Source organism: Hydra viridissima, unplaced genomic scaffold (assembly GCF_058129835.1).
Source record: "Hydra viridissima isolate aposymbiotic clone 2 unplaced genomic scaffold, HvirCarnegie_v1 scaffold_8, whole genome shotgun sequence".
Lineage (NCBI taxonomy): Eukaryota > Metazoa > Cnidaria > Hydrozoa > Anthoathecata > Hydridae > Hydra > Hydra viridissima.
The window spans coordinates 15,598,535-15,616,506 of NW_028324307.1; the positions used below are offsets into that span (position 1 = coordinate 15,598,535).

At 35.5% G+C, this 17,972-nt stretch overlaps 1 protein-coding gene across 3 annotated transcripts in view; it reads right to left on the minus strand.

The window, feature by feature from the left end:
• Nucleotides 1-546: 546 nt before the first annotated feature.
• The window catches only part of LOC149885316 (uncharacterized), a 48,136-nt gene continuing 30,710 nt past the window's right edge, over nucleotides 547-17,972 (minus strand). The window contains exons 3-5 of one of the 3 annotated variants that reach the window (XR_016455207.1): nucleotides 15,415-15,494; nucleotides 14,954-15,283; nucleotides 13,817-14,587 (exon numbers count right to left, since the gene is read on the minus strand). Coding sequence is in view for 1 of the 3 variants with exons in the window: in XM_090096651.1 (XP_089952777.1) it covers nucleotides 1,014-2,153 (1,140 nt within the window). In the remaining 2 variants the exon portion in view is untranslated. Of the gene's footprint in view, nucleotides 3,257-13,816; nucleotides 14,588-14,953; nucleotides 15,495-17,972 lie in introns of those variants that run through there. The other 2 variants (XR_016455205.1, XM_090096651.1) reach the window with 2 other exon arrangements.

The following is a 17,972-nucleotide window of genomic DNA, read 5'->3' on the forward strand; positions in this document are numbered from 1 at the left end:
TTAATATTATTTGTCTTTTTATGAAATAATTTGTTTAGTTAATTTTAAAGAGGATTTAAGGGATGTTTAGGACATGAAATGCCATAGTTATCATAGGTTTCCTTTCTTGTAGATGTTCATTGAGTTCCTCTTCTGTTTCTCGGTTCTGTACTCGCAATATGAAGCATTTGCCTCATGCAATAGTAGCATATGATGGCTGTATGGAGATTCATGTTAGAAACGTTAGAGGTAGTGCTTCAAGTTCGTTCTCTGCAAGCGATCAATCTTTTTGACTTCTTTGAAATTTCTTTGTTCTCTGTGATTATCTTTCTGCACTCTGCGATCAACCTTTTTGCCTCTGACTCTTCCTCTTGCTCGGGTTCTTTCGCTTGCTCTGGATCTGCCTCTAGCTTTGGTTTTTTTAATTTGAAATGCCCATAAGCCAACGTGTGAATTCCATCTTCCAAAATGATTCTTTTGTCGTCGGCGGCGCTGAGAGAGACTTTGTTGATTTCTTCCGTGTAAATGTCGTGCAAATGGGATCAAATGACGTTCATTTTGTTTACCTTTTATTTTTTGGTTTCGAGACATTTTTTGTAATCGTCGTGGGTGATGTATTTTTGCACGACATTTCTTTTGACTCCTTTGCACCCTTTGTGTTCTTTTTCATGGATTTTGTAAGAGTACAATTTCGACCGCAAACCGACAAACTCTTCAATCTGTTTTCCTACGGTTTCGTCTTTGAACATCCCAATGACCTTTTTGTTTGCACCAACCTTAAACCCAACGCTTTGAATGGCAGGATGGTTTTTGTCAAATTCACTCGTGTCGAATTTGCTTTCCACATCCTCGTCAACGTCTTTGTGAAAATCGTCCGTTTTGATTTCATAAATCACCGAGTCCGTGTCCGTCATCAACAACTTTGCTTTGTCGGAATATTTTTTTCTGATGTAGTCGTAGTGGAATTCAAACATCAAAGTCTTGCTCAAATCCAAGATGGACATTCCCAAATAAATAGGTTTGTTGAAACCTATTTATTTGGGATATAGATTTGTTCTTTTCATGTGAACGGCGATCAAGTTTTCATTGAAAATCGTGTGCCTGGTGAAATTTGGTTTGGCCGACAACTTCATTGCTTCTTCCTTTTTTGTCACCAGTCTCACGTCCACTCGCTTTTCAATGTTTTCCATGATTTTTCCAAACACCGAATTGTTCATTAGCTTGAAAAAATCCTTCTCAAAGTCGTTGGTGGCTTTTGTTCTTAAATTGGTGTTGAGGTCAATGTATGGTTTCATCCAATCCCGTTCCTCAAGTTTGATGCCTCTGTGCACCTTTGAAATTTTCATTTCCAATCGTTCATACAATTTCAGGTTTTCGCTGTGAAGGACGTAATTCTTTTTGTCGTTCAAATTTGGAACGAGTTTGTCCACTTTTTCAATTTTCATTCTTTCAGGAGCCAGAGGGTAATCAACTTCCAAAATGCACGGAATCGATTTCCAATTGGAAAGTTCGTCTTCAGCCATCCATTCGAAACTTGAGTGGGAAGAGGTTTGCTCATGGGCCATCCGTACAAGTTGTTGGCGTCCAAGTATTGAATGAAGGACGGCTCTTTGCTCGAATCGAATGAATCTCCCATGTATTTGTTGTTCGATATTTCCAAGTCGGTTTGAAATCATGCTGATTCCTCCACGGGTTCCTTTTTGGACGATGCGAAGCATGTCAGGATCGCTCAACAATTCCAATTTTATTTTTGTCATTTTCAAACAAGCGTCCCAAGCCAACTCGGGAGATGTGTAATACCAGGCGGGGTCGAGCTTGTAATGTTTCATGCAAACGTCCCAGAAATTTTCAAAGACATCCGCCAGAATCAAAACGTCAGACACGTTGTACAAATCGTGAGAATCCCTGAATGTTTTGCATTGAAACTCGTTCCAGACTGTTTGCGCATGCGCATAATTTTCGTCGCTAATTTCCTCGTGGTAGAGTTTGGAGAAAAACGCTTCTTTTGGAGGCAATTGCTTTTCATGAAATTTATTGAATGAGTCAATCCAATCGTAAGGGTACACGCCTTTTTTGCGCAACAAATCAAATTTTTTTCTTTCAAAATATTTTGCGAGGTTTTTGAACTGTTCTGGCTTTAAAGTTTTAGACAAACTGTCCAAACTGGAGGCCATGAATTTAAAACTGTCGATGAATCTCAATTCAATTTTTTTTTCTTTTGGTTTTCCATCTTTTCCAATATAATCCCCCACTTTGATTTTTTTCTCGTTGTTTGGAATGCAGGTTAATTTTCCACCAGACAATTTCTTGATGAACAGATGGCTGTCGTAACCTGACAAATTGTGAAAAACGACAGGAACGAATTTTGGAATTTTGTATTTCAAATTGCAATCGTTGTGGGCAGCTCCTCGATATTTTCCAGTAAATTGGCAGTGATCGCGCACTTTATCATTATCGAGAATTTTTTCTTCTCAAATATGGCAAACTGTCGCGGATTTGAAATGATTTTCATCCTCTTCTGTTATGATCATATTTTTTTTCCCGGTCTTTCCATAAAGTTCTTTTATTTCTCTTTCCAAACTTTCAACAAAAAATTGGGCAACGTCGTCGTTCTCGCTTGACGATGTGGAAATTGACGGATCACTATCGTAAACGGTTTCGTCAAAACATTTGATGTAATAGGAAAAGGAACTTGGAACGTGCTTTTGAAACTTTTTGGTGTACGACTGGCTTGGGTCTTGTTCGCACGAATCCATCGGTTTGATGAAACTTTCAAAGTCGGCATAAACCACAAATGGAACTCTCATCGACATTTCTTTGTGTTCAAACTTCATGAACGAATTTTTTTTTTGGAAGATCGACTCTAACTGAGCTGTGCTCTCTGCAATAGGCTGAATGTCTTGAAAGATCTTCATCGCTTTTCATCCCTTGCAAACAATTTCTGCAAAAATATTTTTTGCCGTTGTGTTTGGATGATTGGGAGGAAATGAGTCGACTCAGATTTTTGATCAGACAATAATGATTCGTTTTTTCGTCTGAAATGAGCAGCAAATCAATTTCATGTTTTCTGTTTAAACATTTCGATATTAGTAAAGGTTGAATGGATTTATTTTCGAACATGAAAACATTCACGCTGATTTCTGGATTATTTTTTTCAAATTTTTTGATTCGATCGAGTTTGACTGGAAATTCAATCCCTTCCCAATTCAACTCTTTCGATTTTTCAATCAAGTCTTTGTCAATTCTTTCAACGTGTTTCTCTTTCATGTTCAAAAACCTTGAGACGGTAATTAAAATAAAAATTTATTTTGTTTTTTGCTCTCTTTTACTTTATTTTCTCTCTCTCTCTCTCTCTCTCTCTCTCTCTCTCTCTCTCTCTCTCTCTCTCTCTCTCTCTCTCTCTCTCTCTCTCTCTCTCTCTCTCTCTCTCTAGTAAAGCATAAATGCTAGTAGCTAATTTTAACTTTGGAATATAAGAAATTTGATAATAACTTTGAATTAACTAGTACTCCCCATACCCACCCACCTCCCTTTAACATGCAATAAATTGGAAAAAAGATCTGTGAAAACCGATAGTGTGTGTTAGACAAATAAAATAGTTAAAAAACAAATTAATGAAATAGTAATTGTTTTATCAGCTGCAACGAGGAATATTTACTAATAACTGTTGGAAAAACAATTTAGATAAAGTAATAACAGTGTATTTTTTAGAGAACTGAATGGAAAATTTTTACTGAATGGAAAATGTGACAAATTTATAAAGCTTTGCATGGCTTTTTTTCATTTGAAACATTCGTTGTCTTCGTTTTCCATGTTGATAATTGCTTTTTTTCTTGCCAGAAAATCATCGAGAGGAATGTAGGACCTCAAGCCGAATGGATTGTAATCAAGCAAGTTGATATCCATTTTCAAGATGGTGGACACTATGCGATTCGAACCCATTTTGTTGTACTTGGTCATGTTTTCCAAAATTTCCTCTTTTGCTGTGTCGTAAAATTCTACCAAATCTGTCGACTCCAAAATAATTCCAGCTTTTGATGAAAAAGGGACAATTCGATACACTTCCTCTCCAGTCGTAATGCTCACACTCATCATCTCGCAAGTCAAAACAATGAACACTTTTTTATTTTTATTTTCTTGAAGAATTTTCATCGCACCGTCTTTTGCCAAATCTAAAAGCAGAAGCGTTACGATGATCTCCTTCGACTTGATGTGAAAATTGTTTGGCAACATGCTTCAGCGCGTGATCGGTCAATTGAAAATCAATTTGTGGTTTTCTGAACACAAGCGATTTCAGAGACAAGATTCTTTTTTTCAATTCTCTTTTTGTATTTTTTAATTTTTTTTTCACCACCTCTAGAACGTACGGATCAACATACTCAAGCACTTGGTTGAAACTGTTGGAGACGGTCGTTGCAATTCTTGAAAACAAACCAGGACGAGGAGTAGGAACCGGCCTGGGTGTGATGACGCTCGTTGAATCGGCAACAGGTGTGTTAAGGATAGATGGTTCAGCTCTTGTCACCTGATTTTGCAAGCGAGCTGGTCCGAATGAAATCAAGTCGTTGAAAACAGGACGAAGAGCAGGAACCGGCCTAACGGGACGCGGAGCAGGAACAGGTCTCACAACGACAGGACGCGGAGCAGGAACCGGTCTTGCAGCATTCGTTGTTCTTCGACGTGTTACAGGTTTAACACCAATAACAGGCCTCGTGTTTTTTATTGCTTCAACGAGCTTATCCCTGGTCATTTTTGAAAAACCTTTTATCGCCCGGTCTCTGGCTTCACTTCGCAATTTCGTCAGAGATTTCTCTTTGACTTTTTTTTCTTTGAAAGTTTTGTTTTCCATTTTTATTTTGCCAAGAAAATTTTTAACTCAAAATCAATTTTTTGGTCTTTGGCGATTTTTCGCATTTCGTTTTCCATTTTATTATGCCAAGAAATTTTTTTTTCTCAAAATCAATTTTTATTCATTTTTCATTTTTTCAATTCTTTTTTTTTCCGAGAATTGAAAAATTTTTTTCATTTTTTTTGGACTTTGAACTTTTTTGAGGTTTTCGAGTTTTTCAGAATTTAAAATTTCAATCTTGATTCCATCTTCCACTTTTCCATTTCGACGCTCCAAATATATCCATCCATGCCCCGTCTTTTTCATCGCTTTGTAAAGTAATCCATATTCAACCACCTCCCCGGTTTCGATGTTGGTTGTTTTCACAGACACAGGTTTTTTTCGAATTGAACCAAGTCTTTCGTATTTTGGATCGATCGGTTTTTTAACCTTTTCCGTTTGCACCTTTTCCGTTTTCGTTTCTTTTTTTGGTCGGCCTACAGGCCTGTCTTCTTTTGCACCTTCCAAAAGCAAATCTTTGCTGATCAGATTGTTCTCAACCGCAATCATCATCAAAGTCAACAAATTGTTTGAAGTTTTTGTTACTCCATTTTCCCTCAGCAAATTTTTCAGAATTCGGCCGTTTCGGAAACAACTATTTCTTTTTGCTTGCTGATGTCGACAAAGAACAACGGAAACAAATTTTTTTATTCAATCAGAGTCAAACCGGATTGACAAACAAGTTCGCTTGTTCCGTAATATTTTTCGTCAAAAGAGAATGCGTCAGAATGAGCCATAACAATTTTCTTTTCTCCAAAATTCAAGTCGTAATTGTAATTTGGATACTTTATCCCATTGACGGTCACGAAAAAATTATTGACATCGCAATGATCGAATACGACTGGGTTTGGGGTTTGACTGGAAGGTCTGTTTGTCTGAAGTCCAAATATGATATATCTCGGAACGCTTTTGTCCGTGATTCTTCCGAGAGTCCAGGTGAATTCTGTGAGGTTAGCGGGAATGGCTTGCCTTTCGACTTTGTTTGCCTTATATGCCACTGGAACGGAAATTTTCTTAGCCATTAAATTCATGAATTCGGATTTTTTCAAAATATCCAAGTCAATTCTAGGTATTTCCAACAATCATTCTTTCAGGAGGTTTTTCAACACTCTTGAAACTTTCAAAAGACGACTTGCTTTCTGGATAAGTCAAAGCTAATGGCTCAACATTAACCACCCTATCAGCGATGCTCTTCAGCTCGTTTTTCACCTTTTCACTGCTCTCGATGAGCGGTCTGTAAAACTTGCTCAAATCAGCCTGAAAATTTGTATCTGAAATGTTGGCGTTGAGGCTCTCATTGTAAAGTTTTTCTCTGTTGGCCATATAATTTTTCACAATCTCCTCTCTCTTTTTCGGGTCATGTATTTTAAAGAAGGACATTTTTAAAATACGGAGAAAAAAAACTTAAACAAAAAACGAAAACTCGTTTGTGTTTGCATTTATTCACCTTTTTTGAACAGGTTGTTGAATGCTTTTATTGCGTCTTCTCTTCCTTTTTGAATCAGCGACTCTTTAGTCAATTCGTCAATGCTGCTTTTTGCATTGGTTCGTATTTCTTGAGTCATGGCTTTGAACTTTTGAAGCTCGCTGAGAATTAATTCGTACTCGGAATTGCTCACAAATCCATCCATGAGCGATTTTGAAATGTGATCGCTAATGGTGTTCAATTTTGACTCGGAAAGAACTTTCAATTTTTCGTGCTTTTCGGCCTTCAGTATCAGTTTTTTGTTCTGTTGATTTCCGAAAATGGACAAAGCTCCCATTCCAACAGCAATACCCTCGCACGCAATCGATACTGGAGTGGCAACGACGGTTGACAAAAGTGCAATTCCTGTGATTCCCAAACCAATGCACAACGTTTGCAATCCATCATCTGCGAAACGAATAATCTTCGCAGCTCGATGGTATTTTTTGCTTAGAGCCATTCTCTTCACTTTTTCATCCTCCATTTCTTTTTGGATCTCACTGATCTTTTGAAGACGATAAATGTGACCTCCATCCGATGGTGCTGTCGGAAGAGTCGGATAAATGTTGTCTTTGTTTTTCAAGATTTCCATCTTTTTAAAAGTCATGATTTTTTTAAATTCCAATCGATGTGATTTATTTTACAAAGCTTTTCACCTTTTTTGACGATGACGTCCTGGTGGCTGTTGTTACTCACATCCAAAATGACGTCATCCACATACTCTGAAAAAATAACATCGTTTTTGTGGTACTTCAATTGATCGCTGATTTTGTTCATCAAAGTGACGACAGCAATTCCTTTCTCCAAATTCAGTCCAACGGACAACGATATTTGCGTGTAAGAAAGAGCAAAAAATTTAATGTCTTTCTGAGCAAAAATCTCGCGCTGTCCGTTGGCCTTGAAATAGGTGGGATGATCCATCTTTTTTTTGACAACAAAAATGTTTTTCGGATTTTTTTGTTCCAACTCTTTGATTCTCTCCTCCAAATGTCCCAAATGAAAATTCAAACTGTGGAGTTCTGCTAAGGCGCTGTTTTTAAACAACTTGTGAGGGGCATGCATTTTTTAACATGAAAAGAAAATGTTTTAAATCATTTTATTTTCATTTTTTTTTACGCGATTTCGCAATTCATCATCAGATTCCACTTCTCCCAAATCCAAATCATCACCCATGATGCTTTGAATAGATGGTGCATTTTTTGCAATGACCACTTCGGGAATTTTAACCTGAATGGACTCGATCTGTGCTCCGACAAAAACACCTTCAATTTTCAAAGAAGCGATGGCGTAGCACTTTTGTCGAATGTATTCCAAAGGATTCGCTTTCACGAGCATTTTTTTTTCATTGATGTCTTTCGTTTTCTTTTTGAAAAACAGAGAAGACACTTCAATTTTTTTTTCGTTTTTCTTTGTGAACAACTTTCCGAAAAAAATGGGTGCTGCGTTTGGATTCTCAGATTTGTTTTTAAAAATGGACAAATCTTCCGTCATGCTTTTTTTCATTCTTCCTCCTTTTTTCAAAGTTGGCACCATTTCCTTGACTTGATTGCGAAGAAATTTTAATACTTTTTCAGTCACCTCAATGAACTTTCTTTCTTCTTCGCTCATTCCATTTTTTTCGTTAAAACCGAGAAAGGACATGGAATAACCATTCAGTTCTTTCTTTTCAAAACTGCAACTTTCAAACACACCCAGCGAAAACAAAACGGGAGTCCTCAAAATGACAGGACCTTTTCCAGAGGGGTAATCATAAAAAGAGGAATCTTTTGGTACTGAATTGGTTTGGTTGCTGAATAAATTTCTCCAATCGATAATTTGCTCTCATCAAAATTTTCAATCGTCAGAAAATTCATCTTTTTATAAAGAAAAAATTTTTTTTAAATCATTTTTTTCAACCGGATCAATTCTTTATGATCCACCTACGAGTTGAACGAGTCTTGATATCCCAACCATTTGACTAATGATTTGCTCTTTGTTCGGCGAATTATTTTTTCAATTCTGAATATGTCTTGATGGGTCTTTTGCATTTCTTGCTCGTAAAAAGTTCCTTGAATTTCTTCACCGTTGGCGTCGGTGACTTATAACGTGGGTGGATCCGTGTGCTGAGTTTTTGACACTGTGAAAACCTCCTCAATCCATCTCGGCGTGTACCCTTTTTCAAAATTGGACTTCTTTTTTGTGATCCTCAGTTTGTCACCCATTGAAAATTTCGGTTCTGGTCTTTCTTTTTGCACCTTTCCATTTAGGTTCATCCAGACCTTACTTTTCATCGCTGGCTTCAACTGGAGTCATTTTGATGGAAGAGTGCTTTGTGTTGTTGTAATTTTTCACCATTTCGTCCAAAACGTCAATGTATTTTTTGGTGTTGTTTGCTGAAAAGAATTTGAACATTTTTTCTTTCATCGTTCTGTTCCATCGTTCAACGACGCAACTTTTTTCTTCGTTTTCAGTGGAGTATAATTGCACTCCCAGCGCTTTCACGTGCTTGTTATAAAATTCTTTTCCTTTGTCCACTCACATTTTGGTGCACTTTCTTTTTTCAAAGATTTCTTTCAACGCTTCAGCCACATCAAGACCCATTTTGCTTTTTAAAGGAACGATCCATCCATACTTTGAAAAAACGTCAATAATCATGAGCATATATTTTACTCCGTTGTTGAATTTTGAAAAAGAGCGCATGTCAACCAAATCTGCAGCCCATATTTCATCGACGTCATTCGCAAACACTTTTCTTTTTTCGAAATGATGAATCACCGGTTTGTGAAGCTCCTCTGCAAGCTGATCCGTCCATTTCAGATGACTCTCGGGAATTTTTTTTTTTTTGCGACACCCAGTCCGAATTTGGCTTTGGCTTTGATGATGGGAGTGATGAGTTTTCTTTCGTTGATTTCTTTTTGAGTGGGATTTGGAATGGAGTTCATTTCTTCAAGCATCATTTGATCTGCCAAATTTCTGTCCACTCTGTCCACCGGTTTGCTCCACTCCTGATGCATGTCGGTTGAAGTGAGCCTTTTGTCCAAGTTTGTGCCAGGTCCTACAAAATTCATTCCTGGAATGTGCATTTCTCCTGGGAATTTTGCCCACGGAAGTTTTATTTTTTTTGAAAATTTGTTGATTGATTCCACCAAGTCTCCCCCTTTTTGAAATGATTAATGCAAAGGAACAAACTTGCATTTTGTCGTTCCGCAAACGTCACAAGTTCCTTTGATCATATTTCTGTTGTTTTTTGAGATTTCGCTTCTCAAATGGATCGTTTCTGTTTTCCTTTTGCATTTGACGCAGTACATTTTTATTTAAAAAAAATATTTTTAAATTAAAAAAATGGAAGTTGCTGATTTGACATGGAATATTGGAAAAAGCAAAAGGAACAACAACAAGCTTCTACCGAGAAGCATTCGAGGAATCATCGTCGGAAAATCAGGTTGTGGGAAAACAACTTTGCTTCTAAATTTGCTGTTAAGACCTGGATGGTTGGATTACAACCATTTGCAAGTTTTTGGGAAATCTCTTTTCCAACCCGAGTACAAAATACTCAAAAGTTCGTTCAAAAAAAATTTGCCAAAAGAGGCTATTCTCGATTTGTTCAAGGTACAAAGCTATATCGAAAAATTGAATTTAAATCCTGAATGTGTCATCAACGACTCTTCAAAAGATTATTCCGAAAACGAGGACATGGAGTGTCGGTTTTTCGAAACGTCTGACAACGTGCCTGAACCTGAAGATCTCGATTCAACCAAAAACAATTTGATGATCTTTGACGATTTGCAATTGACCAAACAAAACAAGTGCGAAAAATATTACATCCGAGGAAGGCACTCCAACGTCGACTGCTTTTACCTCGCTCAAAATTATTTCATGCTCCCCAGACAAACCATCAGAGAAAACACCAATTTTGTTTGTCTGTTTCCTCATGATTCAAAAAATTTGGACCACATTTATCGAGACCACGTTTCGAACAACATAGGAAAAGAAGAGTTTAAAAAGTTTTGCAGACATTGCTGGTCTGAACCTCACGGATTTGCGGTGATTGATTTGCCATCAAATACATTGGAAAATATCGAAGAAAAATACAATGGAAAATATCGAAGCGGATTTGACAATTTTTATTGTCCAAAAAGAGGCCATTGAAAAAAATGATTTTAAAAAAAAGTGACGCCTATTAAAAATGTCAGGCATAATCATTGACGTGGATGGAAATTCCAACGTAATAATAACAGAATTTTTGGACAAAATTGTCTTTGAAAAAGGGAAAACTTATGAGATGGCTTTTCTCGGTCTGGAGACGTACAACAGCTTTCCAAACATCACCAGCAAAAACAATTCTTTCAGGTACAGCATGAACAATGGAGGCAATTGGGAAAACATCACCATTCCAGACGGGAGCTACGACATCATCGGCATCAACAATTACTTGCAAAAGTCCATCTCAAACACAATCAAAAGTTACGCGTCACAAAGTGCAAGCTACGTCACAGCAAATAAAATCATCTACTCCCCTGAAAACATCAAAATCGGTCCAACTCAAACACTTTAAAATCAACCATCAAACTTGGTTTAAATTATTTGATGGACGTGAACGTTGAAAACAGCATCGCCTCACTTTTGGGATTCAAAAAAAGACAATTGGACTCCAATTCCGAATACGAGTCCGACGACATTGTCAGAATTTCGAGCGTCAACACGATCAGAATCGTCAACAACGTCATCGGGTCGGCATACATCAACGGCTCACAATTAAATTGCATTTACTCCTTTTATCCCGACGTGGGTCCAGGTTTCAAAATCATCGAAAGACCCACCCATTTGGTTTACCTCCCTGTCAAAGTCCCCGATATTTCCACGATGATCACTCGCATCGTCGATCAAAATGGAAATTTAATCGACTTTCGAGGGGAAGACGTCACAATACGATATCACATTCGAGAAGTGAAACAAATATTTTTTCCGACATTTAAAAAATGAGCAAATATATCAGTGTGAAACTAAATGTGTCTCAGGGGCAGATCGAAAAAATAAAAAAATCCATGATGGAAGGCAAGCCTGTAAGCATCAGGATTTCAAGAGATGATTTTAACGGAAACGACATTTTGCTTGTGACGGAGAGTCAACATCGAAAAATTGTGGACGCTCTCCATCGAGGAGTTAGAGTAACCATTAAAATGAGCAAAACTCAAGTAGAACCCAACTCAAAAGTGAAAGGAGAATTTATTGGAGCTCTTTTGCCTTTATTGGGAATGCTTGCAGCTCGAGCCACTCCAGTGGTTGCCGCTGGTTTATTGGGTGGAGCTGCCTCTTCGCTTGGGTCCACTGTGATCGATAAAATTTCAGGAAGAGGTATCATTTACGTCAAAAAAAATGGAAACGTTTTTAAAATGGGGACTCATAGAGGCAACGGACTGTTTTTAACACCATGGGTCAAAGGAAGCTCAGTCAGAGATGGATTTTGTTTGAAAAGCGTAAAAGGATACGAATCTATCGGCGCCGGATTGCTTCTCGGACCAAACTCCCTATTCTCAAGCGTCCCCTTTTTAAATTTAATTTTGTGAAAAAAAATTTTCTTGACGAATTAAAATGAATTCCGTTGGCACTCGCAAAATTAGAATCTTACGAAATGAGGAAAATACAGGATCCCATTAAAATTAAAAAAAATAATGGAGCCCAATGGCGCGAAATTGAAATTTTCAAATCACTCATCCAAACAAAAAAAGAACAAGACCAAACAAAAAAAGAAAAAGAAAATTTTCGCACTGGAAAATTTAAAGACCTTTTCAAAAATTGAAATTTTTTTTAGCAAAGAAAAAATTTCAATTTTTTTTTGAAATTTTTTTTTGAAATTTTTTTGTTGAAAAATTTTTTTTTGAAATTTTTTTTTTCCCCCAGAAAATTTTTACCCCGCAATTATCAAAATTTTCACAACGAAGATGAAAAAATGATTTTGTCCCAGAACTCTCATTTACTAGTAGTAGTACCGTATACAACTGAGTATTATTGTGTTCAATTTGTGAGCGGAAAATGAGTTTTCCTTTGTTTTAAGCAATTTTTAAAGTGTGCTCGTGCGCTGACCAATAACATAATGTTTTTGTGGTTAATTGCCTGTTTTAAGCGATCTTTTTTATATATAAAATGAAAAAACATACAATGGGACAATTATTCAAAGGAATTAATTGCCCAATGCTTGGAAAAGATCTACAAAACAAAAAAAAATTATAATCTAAAAAAAATTTTACAAATAGAATAACATAGTATTTAGTAAAAAGAGGAAAATGGTCTTTTATGCGTCAGGTAAAACTTTTTATATAACACTTTAAAAGTGAACTTTTAAAGTGTTATAAAAAAAGATGGCGAATATTAGCGATTTTGGTATATTTTTTTGACACTTCAACATCAAATTAGAGAACTTTCCTTTGGTTTTCAGGTCTATGTTTTTATACGATTCTTAATCAGGATAAAATTCTCTATCATAATCAAAAATAAAAATAGGGGGGTAGAAAAGTAAATTAGCGCCAACAAATCAGCATATTCAAGAATGTTAATTTACTTAGAAAAGCGCAACTTTAAACTTTTTGATATAATCTTTATCTTATTTGAATCATTTTCTTATGCAACTGAGATATGCTTATTATGATTTCAGTTTTAGAAAGAGTTTAAAATGATGATTTATATGAAAACATATATAAATAATCAGTGAACTAAATAAAAAATTCGTTGCCACGAACCGTAGCCATTATTAAAATTTGAATTTTTTAAGTTACTACTGCGCTCGCGTATAATAACTTAACGCTTCTGAACGACCGTGAAAGACAATCGCCGCATCTGTCTTTTTTAATGGTTTCCTTTTTTTGATTGTTTTCTTTTGAAAAAGCGCTTTGGAGCGTGTTTCGCCCTCTTCCACTATAGCTTGTTTTGTTGTTACAACGACTCCCAACTAGGGAATGCCATTGGGTCCCGAACCCGTTCGGGTATAAACCCGTAAAATACCCGATATCCCGATAACCCGAAACAATGATCGAACGGGTTATCGAGCACTGACAGCTAAAGAACCAAAACCGATAAACTATCGGGTACCCGTTCGGGTATTGAACTTATTTTGCCCGAAAACCGTTAGGTTTTTGGCTTTAAAATCCGTAAGGTTTTTGGCTTTATCACCGTTTGGGTCCCGAAACTTAGTAAAAGATTATTAAAAATTGCGAAAATCGCTAAAAGTCACTGAATTTTTGTTACGAGTTATTGCTTACGGTAATTTTAGCATCTTTGGAATAGTCAGTGAAACGTATAATGTAAAATTTATAAAATGTACTAAATTTAACTCACTTAAGCTGGGAGTTAACTAATGAAATATTTGATTAACATCTACAGTTAATTAAACAACATGAATAAATAAAAGAGGTTAAATGATATGAAAGTATATGCAGTTTTGGTACCAAAAGTTAACTCTCTAAACATACTAGTTGGTTTAGTCATCATAGAAATAAAACACTGGCAAGTGTAGCAATTTCACCATAGAACTTTAATCTAACACTGATTACAAATAAACATTTAAAGTTTGGAGATGTACTGATTCGGAGACTGTTTTCATGAGTTTCTTAGCAAGAAATAAATTGGAAGAATTCTGAACCAAGTTTTAAAAAATCATTTTAGACAAATTCATTGTCTTCTTCAATTTCATACATGTCCATAATGTAAATTGCGTCAACAAGGGCTTCCTCGATGTCATCGTTCGGGTCCTCATTTGGAATTGATGAAGAGCTTTTGGACATTTTTTTCTCAAACTGTGAGTAGTTGTTCTTGATGAAGAGTAGTTTTTCAGCCTTCAGAGGTTCCATACGGTTCATTCCCTTCGTGACTGTCAGGCTGGCAGCGCTGAACAAGCGTACTGAGGATGGTGAACATGCAGGAATGCTCAGGATAGCAAAGACGGCCTTTGAAAGAATTGGATAGATGTTCCGTTTTCTCACCCAGAACTGTATTGGCTTTTCCATCCATGCAGAAACTGCCTAAACATCATTTTCATAGGCAAAAAGTTCTCCTTTCAATCCAGTCGCGCTCTTCTTATGCTTCTTTGGCTGGATAAAGCTCAAAAAGAAGCTTCCAAATTGTGAGTGCCGAAGGCTGTCGTTGACGAGGAATGGTTCAACCTCGGAGTCTTTGACAGCTACTTCAGAACTCTTTGACAGCTACTTCAGGATCCTTGGCCAAGTTCTAAAGACTGAATTTTGTTTCTTTGAGCTTGGCTTTCAAGAACTTGATGTATTGGTCTAAAAAATATAAAAGAGAATTTAAAAAGTTAGAATTTCATGGGCAAAAAGACTAACTTTAAGGGCAGATAGTCAGACTTTTTCATACTTTAACCAATTTTTACTGAGTTTGTGTCCAAATATTTACATCCATTTGCATTTTTGGAATTATTTTCAACTATTCCCTCTCATTTCTTTTAACTATTTGCAACTTTAGATTGCATTACTTCAGATCATTAGTAGCAATTATTATTATTAGCAACTTTAGATGTTACTTTTGACAATTGGCACCTCTAATGGTGAATTGGGAACTTGCACAAAAGTAGACTACAACCAGTTGCATTGCCACTTTTGACTAAAAAAATTTTAAAATAATTTTTCACTCACATTTGTAACATGGGTTTAAGTAGTTGGCAACCAGGTAGACAACTTGTCTGGATTTTTTTCAAATTGAAGCGATGCTTGAAGGTAATTAGCACCCTGTAAAAAAATTTACAAGCACTAAGCAAAGAAGTTAAACTAATTATATTAAACAATGAATTACCTGTTTTTTTGGCTTCGTTTTCATAGGGAGGCAGGTCATCTGGATCTGAAGATAGTGATGGATTTTCTTTTTCACATTCACTTCCTTCTTCGTTTTCAGTATCAACTTGCCTAGACTTTGTAATGACAGAGCACTTGACTGGGAAGCAAACATGTTCGAAATGTTTTTCTCTTCTACGCACGTCAAATTTTAAATTCAAAATTTTAAAATTACAACCTTTCTAATATCATCTCAAGAAACGGAAAAGAAAACAATTCTGACACACAATGATGCTTTACGATCGCTTTAACTGGTTTTGGCTTACCTTGGAATTTTTGTAACAACCAATCAGAGTCGAGCATTTTAAAAAAAGGTGAGATAAAGTAATTTTGTCAAACGGATGCACTATGGGATAAAATAATAAAAATTGATCACAAAAATCAAAAATCACAATTTTTTTATTTTCAATTTAAATATGATTTTTTATTAACTAGGGATTATAGAAATTTGCAGCTAAACGAACTTTGAAAATATCTCTCACGCTATTCATATTGTAGGTTATCGAAATTGATATTTATTAATTAAAAAAAAAAAAAAAGAAAATTTCTGATATTTTTTGCAAAAAATTTGCACAAACAAGTAGAAGCTTTTCCCACAACACATATTTAATAGTTACAAATGTGATTCTTAGCAATTGATTGCAACTGATCAGATCTATATTTCTCCACATATAAAACATTTTAAGAAATATTTAGAGATACGGAATTTGGGTTTATTACAATATGTTTGGCTTTACAAGACCCGCATTCTTTATAGTATCAAAAAGTATCAATTATTTTGGTACCAAATGAAAGGTGAATACTCTGGGTTTCAAAAAGGTTAAGGCTACATACCCCTCAAAATCCCCGTTTGAGAGTTATAGAATTTCAAACAGAATGATGGAATTTCACAAAAACCTCAATTTGAGGGGGGTGTAAACTTTATAAAGTCATTAAAGCCGATCAAAAAGATATTATTGAATCAAATTTGAAGTTTGTTGATGAATATAAATAAAGTTTAAAATTAAAAAAAAAATAACAAAATTGACTTATTGCTCTCATTTTTGGGACTGGGCGGCTAACATTTTGGGGTTTTTGTTGTTCCCAGTCTCCAATCACCACAATTTTTTGTGTAGCATCATCATTCCTTATATATATGAACATACTTAAATATGGAGTTTTCTTCATGTTTCAAAGTTGCTTAGCTCAAACATCAAAAAAAGTTGTCTACGGCCTTGCTAATACATGCATGTGATCATCTTTATAATTTGATTTTAAATCAAATATTATTTCTGAAAGCCTACATGCACAAAATATTTATTTAAGTATAACTCGTTTTTAAGTAAAAATTCTTGCTGCCCTTAATTGTCACGAACATTTGGACTTTGAAAAATTTGGTTCCTTCTGCCATGAAACATATTCCTTATCAGTAAGTATAAATGGTTCAAAATGCCTGCCTCTCTTCATAAAATTGTTTGTCATTCAAAAAACATTATGACACTACCATTATCACCTGGATTTTTTGGTGAAGAGGGAGCTGAATCTTGTAATAAGTACTATAGGCAGAATCGTAGATATCATTCTCGAAAGTGTTCTTGTAAAAGTAATTTGCTCGATGTTTTTTATCGAGCATTAGATTCATCGGACCCTATAGTGTCTTCAGCAAAACTGGATGTGAGAATGAAAAGGATTAAACATCAGGTATCAGATGCTGTCATAAATTTCCTATTATTTAAAAATTATGAACAAGAAGCTGATTGGGACTCTACAACTGAGGAATCAAATTTCATGGATTTAAATTAAGGTTCTCTTATTGACTATTTTGAAGACGTGGACTTAGATATTTAGCAGTAAATTTTTCATATTTATTAATTATTAAATAACTGCAATATCTACCTACTTATAATATCTTATAATATAATTCTTAATGCCATAATAAAAAACCCAAACTATTTTTCATTTACTTTTTATTGAAAACATTTCAAAAAATTGAAAATTGGATGGTGTTATTCAGAAAGGAACCAACCCACAAAATCCTTTCTCAGGACTAAGTCCAATCTTCAAATCTCTAATTTTGCAAATATTCTGATGAAAACCAATATGGGGTTTTTGTAATGACATTTACAGGCATAAACAAAAAAAATAATTATCACAAATATTTTTGTGAAAATTTTGTATACTTTTGTCCCATAGTGGGATGGCGTGAAGAGCACAAGGAAATATATTAAACTTTTTTTAACTGCCAAAAGGCCATGTGAAAATGTAATTATTGCGATTATTATGGTTATATTCCACTTAGGTAACTTTTTTAGAAATATCAATTATTTTTGAACAAAATGGACCTTTTTCACAGAATACCCGGCAGAACCGTTCGGGTAATCGAGTTCGGGGACCGATTGGATCAATAACTTTCGGGTACCTATTACTTAAATTTCCCGAAAGATTGAATCGGTTCGGGTATGAAAAACTTCGACTACCCGATTTTATCGGCGTTATCGGGTAATACCTGTTCGGGTAACCGGAGTCCGATAAAATTATTTTTAGCTTTTATCGGTGTCCGATACCCGTTCAGGTCGGGACTCTTCGGTTCCTATTGGGACCCGGATATTCCCTACTCCCAACCTGTTTGAAAGCTCTACAAGTTTTTTTTTCAAGGTTTTTGATTTTTTCCTTATTTTTGTTTTCGCTCGCTTTTTATTTAGCAATTTGTTCTAATATATTTTTGCTTTTAACTTTATTTTGCCAACTTAATTCTTTGGCGCATTCCAACGCTGTTTCTTTAATTTGATATTTAAAAAGATTCCCACCATTAGTTATTATTTTGGTAGGATGTTTTGTTTTTTTT